Here is a 12,873-nt window from a genome sequence, read left to right as displayed (position 1 = left end):
CTGCGGGCCCCCAGGCCTAGAGTCATGGTTGAATGTTTTCCTGCTCTTCCAGAGTCCTCGGAGCAGTTACCATTATGATCCCTTAGCACTGGGTACTAAGTGCCTACACTTACAGCTGCGCCCGACCTGAGATCTGAAACACCTTTAGTTGCTCAAATCCTAGAATGGCTGGGCCTGGGTTTCTTAGAGCAGTCTTTCCCTTGTTCTGGGATAGGTTAAGATGTTCCACCATTAACAATTCTTAAATTCCTTCTGGTTACAGGTCTGCTTGGCCTGAATTGATATTTTAAAGCAAATTTAGAGGAGAAAAATAAACAACTCATAGCTTAGTTTCATTGGTTGCTTTTCATCTCTATCTTAGGGATTTAATTCTGCATCTCTGAACTGCACCAAACTGTGTTGTTGTTGTTGTTGTTTTTAAATGAAGATATTTATAACTGAGCAGCAGTACTGGCAGGTGGTAGAAGGAGGTCAATGACCGAGTGAGGGTCAGGGATGGGGAGCCTTAAAAGTTTCCATTTTAAAAAGGGTTGTAAACCTTTACCTATGCAAGTACTCATAATCCACCAATACAGGAATCTTCTCTGGATTCCTAGGTAGTGTCCAAAACAAATCCGGAATTAAATGCTGCCCTATTAGGCTACTCATGTTCTTTAAAAGGTACATATTCAGGGTTGAATTTCTGCCTAAGACAAGGGCCTCAAAGCCTTATCTAGAACACACTAGCAACAACCAATCATCTTCCTCCCATCTACCATGGTCGATAAGACATGGAGGTGTATTTTGCCTGCCATTGCCAATTACAGTCAACTCTTAAACACATTTAAATATTAGGGAGAGAGATAGAAACCTCAATGATGAGAATCATTGATTGGCTGCTCCTGCATGCCCCCTACTGGGGATCGAGCTCGAAACCCAGGCATGTGCCCTGATGGGGAATCGAACCGTGACCTCCTTGTTCACGGAGGATGCTGCTCAATCACTGGGCCACACCGGCTGGGCTTAGCAAGATCTTAATAGAGATGTCTGAAGGTAAGCTGTCCCGTCCCAGTCAAGTGCCTGAGTCCTAAATACCCCTTATCAGCTCTGTCCTGTGAAACTGCCAGGTGAAGACTGCTGAAGGCTAAGCTTCCAGCGGCTGCTGGCCCCATACAAAGTGAGAAGACCTGCAGCTCTTTTTTGGGGGGAGTGGTGGTGAGTATGATTTACCTGATAACAAAGAGGACTAAAGTGGGGAGGAGGTACAGATGCCAATCCAGAGGTTGGCTCTAAACGTTGTTGAGAGCTAATCTGCGCTTGACTGATCAATCTGGCCAAGATCTCCCCAGGAAGATAGTAAGGACTCTAGCGGGGTTATTCCTTAGTAGCTGAGGACTTTCTTATAACCCTCTGAGCCTCCCTGTTAAACTCTCAGTGGAGATAGTGAGAACATTGCTCAAAGTATACTTTAAGGAAGGAACCAAACCTGAAAAAGGAGTTGAGAAGTCAAAATTCAGATTATCGATGGCTGGAGGCAGGGGAAAAAAGGGGAAGGCATTGGGTGACTTTTTCAAAATGATGTGAACGTTTCAAACAGAGACCATTTCAGCAGTCTGAATTCCGAATGAGGTGAGTGGTCCCTGGAGCCAGCGTGCTGGCTAACCTCTGGATATGATGGGGCCATGTTTCCTGGGGGAAAAGATGACAAAATTCTTCTACAGGACAAGATCTCCAGTGTGGCCATGGACCCAAGCAAAATAAAATGTCTCTGTTTGGGAACTCAGATGGCTTATAAATACAGATAATTAACCTTATAAGTTATCTGGATTACCTCCTGATTCTAAAAAGTACTCATAGTAGCTTAAAGGGGCAATAGGAGAATGAAAATTCATTAGGGAAACAAACATGGTGATGAATAAGAGATTCGGACGTCAGTCACCGGTGGGTGACGCCCTGGGAGGAAGAGAGTCTCTAAGAAATGATGCTGAATTGGGCCCCAAAATGTTTACGTTGCTGGATGACCTAACATGCCAAGGGCATGAGACACCTTACTCAAAGGACAGCGAAAACTCTGACAGTTCCAGCTGTCAGTCTAAGCCTTATTCTCCACCCACAGCTCAAAAATGGCAACCAGTGCGGCCATGGTTCACACCAGGGCTGTCCCTACTTAGCACACTCTGCTTCTGCTACGGATGTTTGTATGTGCCTCATCTTTCAGGCCCTTAGAAGTGCCCGTCTTCTACTCTCTGTATTTCCCCCCACAACACCTGGCAGCAGGCTGTGCATGTTGTGGATCTCAATAAACATTTGACGCGTGAAGACTAAATGGACTGTTCTGCCTGACAGACGTGAACAGAAGGGGGGTCCTGGGAGAGCCTTGTTCCCAGTGTGCCTGATTACCACCTGCCTGAATAAGGCCACAGTGGCCCTGCAAGCTAGTGTGAGCTCCCCAGGGGGTGGAGCACGCCTGCCGGTCCCTTGTGACCCCCTATGGCTCCTGGGACAATCCCACACAGAGAACGGTATTTGCTTACTAATAACTGGTAGAGGTGTTCTCAGGAGCCACTGTCAGGCCTCATGGCAATGTGAGAACGCAACAACTCCCCAAAGCTGGAGGGACTTACGGATTGTTGTTTGTTGGCTACATACCTATCTCATGCCTTTTACTTCCCTGACACTGAGTATAAAAAGTGATTAAAAATGTTTGCTGAATAAATGATGACGTGCAGAATTGTTAATGCTTTTAGCAGCATATTTGGGTACAGAGGGATGTGAGATTCCTGATCGATATCCTCAAATTCCGGGATTGCTCACCCCCAAGAGGAGGAAGATAGTGGTTCAGGTTAGGGTGGGCAGTGGAGGCAGTAAAAGTCATGGTGGGAGAGATCTGTTCCAAATCGCAGCTTCCCTAGGGCCGCTGGAGTGCGGTAGTGGATGCATCTGTCTGAATTCTTGGAAGGTCCAGAAGAGGAAGGGCTTCTTGGACTCCCGTAGGTGTGCCACCTGACTCTCGGTGTCCCGTACTCTAGAAAGAGAGCAGGCCCAGTTCTCTTGGCCTTCTCCCAAGCCCTCCCTTAACCCCGAGAGCTCGAGTCTCCGTCTGTGGGAGGCAGAGGCCCTTCTATCACGAGGTGCTATCAACAGGTGCTCGAGGGAGGGCCGAAACCTCTAGGTAGGAGGGTCGCGCTGGCACCCTCTGCGGGACCACCCGTTTGGCTCACTTTAAGAGCAGAGGGTGACCTCCTCACCTCACTGAGGCAGAGGGACAGCTCTTGGAAGGAGTCATGAGCCGGGGAAGCTGCAGACCTTGTTGGGAAAGGGATGCATTTACAGAGCCGAGATCCCTGCTGCCGCCGAGTGCTGGGCGCCTGTTATCCAAGGAAGAGGTCCCCATGCTGCTCTAGCCTGGATCCCAGAAGCACTCTGCAGAGAGCTCCCCATGCAGCCAACAAACCGATATTCTAAATGGACCGACTCAGCCTCCAAATGCTCTACTTGCTGGCACTTCTCAGCCCTCAGCAGGAACCGAGTTCTCCATGGGCCCTGGTCCTACAATTCCCATCCACCCTTTCTCTCCAGTGCTGAGTTGGGTGGGAGAAAAAGCTGTAGTTATTACACAGAATAAGAGACAATCACCACGGTTAAAAAAGCCAACAAGAAACAAGTGCTGGTGGGGTGAGACATAGTTACAGATGCAGCGGCCTCCACCCTGAAAAATAACTCGGGATGTAATGGCCAAGCCTTGGAGATGGTCTTGGAACCTGAAGGAAAAAAGGATTTTCTTAAGTTCGGTCGGCCCTGTGGGGAAGAGGGGGCTTTATGTGGGTGTGAGCTCCCCTCTCCCTGAGAAGCTCACTGGCTCAGATCAGTCTGGTATGAAGACTTGAGCTGGATGGAAGCGTCACGGGAACGGTCAGCAGGACAGTCTACCCAGATCCCCTCTACCTGCATCCCGGCAGCACCCACCTCCTTCCCTCACCCCTCTCCTGGCAGCAGAAAGAGGACACCCCGCCGTTTGGGACAAGCGCCTTCCTGTTCCCAGCCTAAGAAACAGGGGCTTTGATACCAAGGATTCCACTTCCCTTTCCCAATCTCTAAACCGCCCGGGCAAAGAGCTGGCTGGCTGGCTGGTCAGTCCCCGGAGCAGGTGCATTCAGAAGTCCCTTCCCAAAGTGAAGATCTGACGGCTCTGAAAGCAACTTACCCAGACCTACATCTATCTACATCTTGCCTTATGCCCAGGGCCCCAGGCCACTCCAGCCATGAAAAGGAGAAAACTCCCTGTTTTTGTTTTCCCGCTAGAAAGGGTGGGAAGCAGAAAGCAGGACACGTACAGCCACAATGAGGAAGTCCAGCCAGCACCAGGCATTGGTGAAGAACTTGACGAAACCGTAGGCTGTCCACTTGAGCAGCATCTCCAGGATGAAGATGTAGGTGAAGACTTTGTCGGCGTACTCCAGCACGGTCCGGATGGTCCTCCTCTGCTCAATGTAGATGTCCTCGAAGGCCTGAAAGAGAGGCAGCAGCTGCCCATCGCGCCTAAGGGCGCGCCAGCACCGCCCTCGCCTCGCCGCAGCTCCTCCCACCGGGGCTGGCCTCTCCAGCTCCCTGTCTCTTCCACTTCGCGCCCCTGCTACACGTGATTTTTTAAGGTTTTATTGAGCTATACATACAATTCAGCTATTTAAAGTGTACCACAGCTTTTGGCATGTTCATAGTTGTACCTCCATCACCGCCATCAATTTTAGAATATTTTCATTACCCCAAAAAGAAAGCCCATGCTCTCTAGCGGTCACCCTCTAGTCTATCTCCCCTTAGTCCTAGGCAACCACTCATCTACTTCCTTCCTCTACAGATTTGCCTCTTCTGGACATTTCATAGAAATAAAATCATATAATGTGTGGTCCTTTGCCCTGACCGGTTTGGGTCAGTGGATAGAGCGTCGGCCTGCGGACTCCAGGGTCCCAGGCTCGATTCCAGTCAAGGGCATGTACCTTGGCTGCGGGCACATCCCCAGTGGGGGGCGTGCAGGAGGCAGCTGATCGATGTTTCTCGCTCATCACTCATCGATGTTTCTGGCTCTCTATCCCTCTCCCTTCCTCTCTGTAAAGGGTCAATGGGATATATTTTAAAATAATAATAATATGTGGTCCTTTGTGGCTCGCTTCTTTCACCAAGCCCAATGTTTTCAGGTTTCGTCCATGTAGCAGCAGGTATCAGTACTTCACTTCTTACTGATGAATAATATTCCAGTGAATGGCTATACCACCTGTTGTTCATCTTTCATCAATTGATGGACATTTGTGCTGTTTCTACTTTTTGGCTATTGTAAATGCTGCTGCTCTGGGCATCTGTGGACAAGTTTTTATCTGGACATGTTTTCATTTCCCTAAGATATATACACCTAGTAGTGGAATGGCTAGGTCATACGGTAATGCTATGTTTAATTTTCTGAGGAACTGCCCAACTCTATTCCAAAGTGGTCGCACCATTTTTTTTTTATATTCCCACCAGCAATGTGTAAGGGTTCCAATTTTTTCACAATCTTGCCAATGCTATATGTTTATATGACAAAACATTTTCTCCTTTTAGCCCCTGATGTCACAGATACAGGTAGAGGGCCACAGGGCTGGGAGATATTCAGGTAAAAAAAAGTCTTAGTACTACTTTCTTTCTCTGGAATTCCCGAATGAGGTAATGCTCTGATACAAAGGTATGAGCATTCCATGTGCAGAGTGGCAGGCTGCACAAGGGTGGTGCCAAGAGCAGAGGCTTCCTAAAGTGGGAAAAGGGAACCTGGAGGGGGGAGTCCCTTGTCACGCAGACGGAGGTGGGGGCTCTGAGCAGTCCCAGAGGGACACGCTGAGCTGCCTGCAGACTCTCTTCCAGAGGAGGCGCGGGAACACAGGTGTTCGTCTCACCACTGGACAGTGGGGCAGAGGTCATGGGTCCGCAGTCCTCAGGATCTTGGTACAAATACCCCCCCCCCCCCCCGGTGAAAACGGCAACAGCGTCCATGTGGCTTCCCCTGAACTCCATTTGCAGAAATCCATTCTACAGCCCAGCACATGTGAGAGGCCAAACACTGATCTTCGTGTCTCCGGAGGCTCTAATCCCCTTCCTCTGAGGCTCCATCACAACCACAGTCTCGTCTTTTCTGGGACAGTTTGGCTGTGGCTTCACTTTGCTATTCTTAAGTCTCATGCCGACTATTGCACGGGCCTCAGTCCTGAGCCACGTATCCCCTTTTATTCAATTATGATGCATAACAATTGCCAAGGGTGAGCAGTGAACCAGCTCAGAACGGTTATTTCGCTGCTTTTTCCGTGGAGACGGGAAGAGAAGGGCCAAAGGCTGGGGCATGCTTGTTAGTCTAGGTTTCTGTTTCCTAGATTTGAAGGATGGCAACAACGACACAACACCTCTCCCCACCACGGGCCTTAGTCCGACCCGCCCTTTCCTGGGGGGCAGAGGCCAGGCTGTCCGCCGCCCTGCTGCCTGCACGGAGCCTCAGGAAGCGCCGAGGGAGTGCCTGCCGATGCAGGGACTCAGGGGTGGGCAGGGCGGCGCTGCCCGTCACTCAGACCACGGCCACCAGCCACCATTTTCTGCCTCCAGCTTTCGTGCTGACACTTTCCTACGTAAACCTGGTCCTTGGCATCCTTGGGCTCTGCTTTACCACACGTGACTGCCTGTTCCACCTTTTCTTATTCTCCGACCTCACAAGCCAGCAAAATTTCTCAGGCCTTGGTGGGATCTGTGACGCTGACTTTGGGGTTTCTCCCTTGTTATTTTCTTTGCTTCCAGATTAAGCTTTGATTCCACACCTACATGAATGTGCCCATCTTCTTTAAAAACATTTCAAAAATCTCTCCCTTAGCAAACAGAAGGGAAGTGTGTAGTGTCTCTAGTCCCTGCTGTCCTCAAATCTGCTCAACTAGGAAGCAGCTCCCTCATAAATCCCCCAGTGAAAACAGGTCTCCTCAGCTACAATCCAGCTCAAGTGAAAGCAAATGCCAGAAAAAATGAGTCCTAGCAGGGGAGGAGCCTGTGTGTTCAGTGCCCTATAAGCCCCACTGATTAATGACCACATACAACCACAGGAACAGAAATAACCCGTGTACCCGAGATCTAACACTAAGTATCTGCTAAGGCCACCGGTTCTCCAAAGCCAGTAGGCTGTGAAGGGCGAGGGGGTGGAGGAACACTTCCTCCTCCATACCTTGGGCAACTGAAAAGCAAAGAGCAAGAGATCTGGGGTATTAGATGAGAAAGGGAAGTTCATTTTAGGAAGTTGCTGAGGTTGGGGCAAACCAAGCGGTGAAGACACTTGGTACTTTGTATTCTCGTCTGATGTAAAGGCGGCCTTAGGGCTGAGTCTAAAGATCAGGACGTGGATTCTAATCCCAAAGGCTCAAAGCACCAGCCAAAGCACTTGAACAGACCGTTATTCTCGGGGCCACAGCCAATCAGTGTTCTCAGAGAAACCGGTCTTGGGCCCCATGCAGTCTTTCCCACTAGTTCCTACACACCCTCCCCAGCCAGTCCTCATCGTGTTCTCCCCCGGACCTCACCAGGGCGCCACTGCTGAGCAGAATCATGAAGATGATGAAGGTCTCAAACCAATTGTGCTCTACAATGAGGAAGCACGTCTTCCGCAGGACCCACCAGGACTTGCCTAGGCCCTCCTCGATGTTCACAGTGCAGCACTTGAATCGCTGGACACAGCCTGCACCAGGGGGAAAGGCAGGTCAGACGTGGACATGCCCCACGCAGCCCTGCCCTCTCCTCTATCTCCCAGCCCCGTGGTCGGCAAACTGCGGCTCTCGAGCCACATGCGGCTTTTTGGCCCCTTGAGTGTGGCTCTTCCACAAAATACCACGTGCAGGCACACATACAGTGCGATTGAAACCTCGTGGCCCATGCGCAGAAGTCGGTTTTCGGCCTGGGCGAGTCTATTTTGAAGAAGTACTGTTGATATTTGGTTCTGTTGACTAATGAGTTTGCCGACCACTGTCCCAGCCCCACCAGATGCTGCCCCACCACACAGCTGGGAGCACAGCAGATGAATCAGATCATCTGATTAAGAAATCAAGAGGCTCACAGGCTGAGGCCCTGCTGCAAGGCTGCCTGGGCCCCTGGAGTTGGGAAGACGTCCCATAAAGTGAGGGAAAGAAAAGGGTAGTCAAGAGGCAGACAGAGCCATGACAGAAAAGGCCTTTCTAACAGAAATTTCTGGACTGATGCCAAGAGAAAGTGGACAAAGAAAAGTCAGAGCCCTGGCTAGTGTGGCTATGTTGATTGAGCAATGTCCCATGCACAGGTTGTAGGTTCAATTCCAAGTCAGGGTACATGCCCGGGTTGTAGGCTCAAACCCCAGTGGGGGGCATGCAGGAGGCAGCCAATCGATATGTCTCTCTGGTCGATGTTTCTATCTCCCTCTCTTAAATCAATAAAAACATATTAAAAAAAAAAGATTGCCTGGCCAGCATGGCTCAGTGGTTGAGCATCAATCTATGAACCAGGAGGTCATGGTTTGATTCCGGGTCAGGGCATATGCCCGGGTTGCGAGCTTGATCTCCAGTGTGGGGTGTGCAGGAGGCAGCTAATCAATGATTCTCTCTCATCATTGATGTTTCTTATTTAAAAAAAAAAAAAAAAGGAAGAAAGAAAGAAAGAAAAGAAAGAGCCTGGCCAGTTTTTCTCAGTGGTTAGAGCATTGGGTCACTTCATTCCAGTGAAGGGAATGCACCTTAGTTGCAGGCTTGATCCCTGGTCCTGGTTGGGGCATGTGCATGAGGCAACCAATCAATGTGTCTCTCTCACATCAATGTTTCTATTCTCTTTAAAAATCAATGGAAAAATGGGAAAAATATCTTTGGGTGAGGATTCACAAAAAAGAAAAAGAAAAGTTAGAGAATAGTTTGAGCAGGGAAAACAGCATCAACTGCCCTCAAAATGAGGAGGTGGGGAACAAGGTTCTTGAAGAGAGCCACTGAGTCCCCACCCTCTCATCCAACCAGTATCCCTAGCAACGCTGTAAACAGCAAGTGCCCCCTGCCCCCACCCCCCTCCTTGCCCCGCACCTTCTGTGAAGCAAGCTTCTGGGTCCAAGTATTCCTCAGGCTGTTCCACTGGGACCTCTTCTACTTCCGGCTTGATATCAATGGTACTTCCTTCAGAGGAGCTAGTATCATCCAGTTTCTAGATATGCAAGGAAAAGGGAAATCAAAATCAAGAGACTCTGCAGCAACATTCCACTCCCCCCTGACTACTCTATACCTTTGGTGTGGATGATGTACTAACTATAATTTTTCTCCTCAGTTCTTACTCGAAAGTCATCATCATCCAACTCATGATGGGCAAACAAATACCACAGGGCCTCCCAAGCCTGTCGGGATGGGATAAACATTAGAACGCACTCACAAATGTCAGTAATGCACCCTAAACAAATGTGGCCATAGGCTGGTCTCAGGGATTCCGCTCACACAGATTAATGGCAGGGAACTACTTAATGGCATCCAGCCTCTGACCTAGATGATCCAGAGGCCAGGGAGATAGATCCAGGAACATCTCAGGAATCGAGGTCACCTAGGGAAGGCCTCGGATGGCAACAGGGGGGTGAGTTGGCTATTCCAGATTCTCTCTACAAAGCCCATAGCTGAACCAGTATCTGGAGCTGACAGAGCCCTGTTTGTTCTCACACAGGATCAAGGCTGGTTTCTAGGCTGGGACCTTACATCTTTGCTGCCGTCAGGATCTGATTCGCTGCTAACGTCCTCTGTGTTGACGTTCTCAAAATCGGACTCGCCTACGGCAATGGGCACCCGCACGGTTAAGTTAGGGTTGTTGATGAAGGACATGTGGTCCTCATCAATAATGTACTTCTCCACGCTGCTGCCGATGCCGCTGGTGGTGCCATTGCCATTCTTCTGGAAGTCACCATTCCGGTGGATGTCCGCACCGGTGTGGTTGGCGATGCAGTTGGCCTTCTTATCGTACATCTCGTCCAGAGGTTTCACTTCGTCGGCCTCGCGCTGCTTGAAGTGGGCCTGCATGAAGGCGTGCACTTTCACTTTGGTCCAAGCCACGCCCTTCTTGATACGGATGACTGAGATCTGTAGGTTGTTCATCTCCCCGTCATCGTCAGTGGCTGCCAGATTGTCTGCACTGAAGGAGCTCAGGAGCAAGGCCAGGAACAGGTTCAGCACCTGCGCCAGCGGCATCAGGAAAAGGGAGTGAATGTAGCACAGCATTAGGTCAGTTACCATTAAACTAGGGAACTGGAAGCCTACGGATTTATGTAACACACTCAAGAATTTACGTTGTGTTCTGCTTGGCCCACATAGTGTTTTAAACGCTCACGTTACGAGGTGAGCATTGTGTTTGATTTTTGGTTGTAATATAAGGAGTTTAGCACCTCTTTTCTTGGTTCTTTTATAGTTTTACATGTGTGTGTGTGTGTGTGTGTGTGTGTATGTGTGTGTATGTGTATATGTGTGTGTATATGTGTGTGTATGTGTGTATATGTGTGTGTGTATATATGTGTATGTGTGTATGTGTGTGTATATATGTGTGTATGTGTGTGTATATGTGTGTATGTGTGTATATATATGTGTGTGTATATATGTGTGTGTGTGTGTATGTGTGTGTGTGTGTGTGTGTGTGTGTGTGTACACCTTGGTTACCTTTTTTATTAACAGAAAAAGAAAAGTCTGTATCCATTTTGGAAGAAAATCCCCCCAAAATAAAACCAAAAAGGTAGATATGAATTATTGGGAACATGAAAGAGTGCATACATGCCAAGTGCTCATGAGCAGCAGATACCTTGGAGGACCGTGTTAGAAAAAACAGGCTTGGAGAGCCCTACTTTCATACAACAAATCAGGAAGGTAGAACTAAAATACATTTCATGTCATCACCTTTTAAAAATTAATTTTGTTTTCCTAACATTTATCAAAATAAAATAGTTTTATATGACAGTGATGGTTCTGTTGTATATCTAAGTGTTAAGCCACAGGATATAAGCTTTCTTTCTTTCTTTCTCTTTTAATTTCCTATTTTACTATATTGGTCATTAAGGTTAATTATTTTTATTAAAACTTACTTTTGAAAAGTGGGAGAGGTGCTCACTTCCTGATTTATACTTGGCCCTTAATTTGTCACACTTCTGAAGAGTAAGGCATATATTTTAAGTGAGATAATAGCATGTACAGAGTGGGAGGGATGGAAACAATACATGAAATATACATGTCTGGATTATCTGGGCCATCTGTAGAATTAAAAAGGAGCACGTTGGTAATATGGGGGGGAGGGGAGGGCTCTGAAGGCCGAATTGAGGGATCTGAATTGTAATTGGATCCACAATTGATTCTTGAGCAAAGGAGTCACAGATGATTATACAGGTTTGAGAAAGCCATTCCTGAGGAACTCGGAGTTAGGAGACATATTTGCAGGCGGTGATAAGGGTCCGGATTAGGCTACAGTGATGTCAAATCTTAGAATGCACAGGAATCTCCTGTGGTGGGGTGTTTGTTAAAACTACATAGTTCCCCCGAAACCGGTTTGGCTCAGTGGATAGAGCGTCGGCCTGCAGACCGAAAGGTCCCAGGTTCGATTCCGGTCAAGGGCATGTACCTGGGTTGCGGGCACATCCCCAGTAGGAGATGTGCAGGAGGCAGCTGATCGATGTTTCTCTCTCATTGATGTTTCTAACTCTCTATCTCTCTCCCTTCTTCTCTGTAAAAAATCAATAAAATATATTAAAAAAAAAAAACTACATAGTTCCTTGGCCTCACCTGAGAGGTTCTGATCCAGTAGATCAGGTGTTGGGCCTGGGACTTGACCTTTTTAATGAGTGAAACTTGGGTGGTTATGATGTTGGTGGTCTTCTAGAAACACCGGTTGGGTTATAGAAATGGAAAGGGAGGGGCAGATCTTAGACTATGAAGAAAGATGTATATACAGAAAAGGAAGGAAGATGTATGAAAAACATCAAACATTTACTGGGAACAGAGAGAAAAGGGTCAGAAGAGACTTACAGTTACAGATTCCTAGAGACTAGATGAGCAGAAGCACTGAGCAAAGGGGAACCTGGGAAGGTGTCATCAGAAGAAGAAATAATAAGTGGCTTTCTCATGTGCTCAGGTATCTGTAGACAGTCATGGAGAGCTGTCCTTGAAACAACCGAGAATGGGAGACTAGGGAAAGTGGGGTGAGTCAGGGCTGGTAAATGCTGATCCTACTACACACTAGTAGGTAATACGGTAATAGCTGTGTTCACTGAAGGAGTGGAAAAACTAGAGGGATTAGGACTGAGGGAATGGTGGTTGGGAATGGAGAAAAGGAGGGATTAAAACAAAAAAACATTACAGAAGAGGGTGGCTATGGCTGGTTCAGAGGCTGGTGAGCAGGAACCCTCTACTGGAATGCTTCTCTATTGCAGAAGAGGGAAGAGAACTAACATGGATGAGCTTACAAGGGATCCTCTGAGTGTGCCTTCTTCCAGTCCTCCTTGCTCTACACTTACAAGTGGGATTTGGCCTGATCTGAGAAATGGGTGCTCCCACGCACTTTAGTGTGCATGTCAATCATCTGGGGATCTTGTTAAATACGCAGATTCTGATTCAGTAGCTCTGGGGTGGGGCCTAAGTTCTGCATTTGTCACACACTCGCAAGTGATCTTGTTGCCAGTCCTCAGATCACACTCTGAGAAACAGGTGTTAAACCTGTTGGTGAATGCTCTATCTACAGAGGCAGAAAACAGCACGCAGACAGATCGAAGTAAAGCAAGACAGCAATTTATCATTTTTACAAATTAAATAAAACCCTAACATGGTTTAGGTCAGTGGTTCTTAATGTAGGGCAATTTTGCCAACTAGGGGGCAATGTCTG

At 48.1% G+C, this 12,873-nt stretch overlaps 1 protein-coding gene across 1 annotated transcript in view; it reads right to left on the bottom strand.

The window, feature by feature from the left end:
• The window catches only part of SCN8A (sodium voltage-gated channel alpha subunit 8), a 188,573-nt gene that overhangs the window by 16,887 nt on the left and 158,813 nt on the right, over window positions 1-12,873 (bottom strand). Inside the window, exons 17-20 of the mRNA XM_059682931.1 lie at window positions 9,720-10,190; window positions 9,066-9,183; window positions 7,554-7,708; window positions 4,314-4,487 (exon numbers count right to left, since the gene is read on the bottom strand). Coding sequence (XP_059538914.1) covers window positions 4,314-4,487; window positions 7,554-7,708; window positions 9,066-9,183; window positions 9,720-10,190 — 918 coding nt within the window. The remainder of the gene's footprint in view (window positions 1-4,313; window positions 4,488-7,553; window positions 7,709-9,065; window positions 9,184-9,719; window positions 10,191-12,873) is intronic.

This window comes from Myotis daubentonii, chromosome 2 (genome assembly GCF_963259705.1).
Source record: "Myotis daubentonii chromosome 2, mMyoDau2.1, whole genome shotgun sequence".
Lineage (NCBI taxonomy): Eukaryota > Metazoa > Chordata > Mammalia > Chiroptera > Vespertilionidae > Myotis > Myotis daubentonii.
The sequence above is the reverse complement of the archived record's forward strand: the minus strand, read 5'-3'. Positions and strand labels throughout refer to the sequence as shown.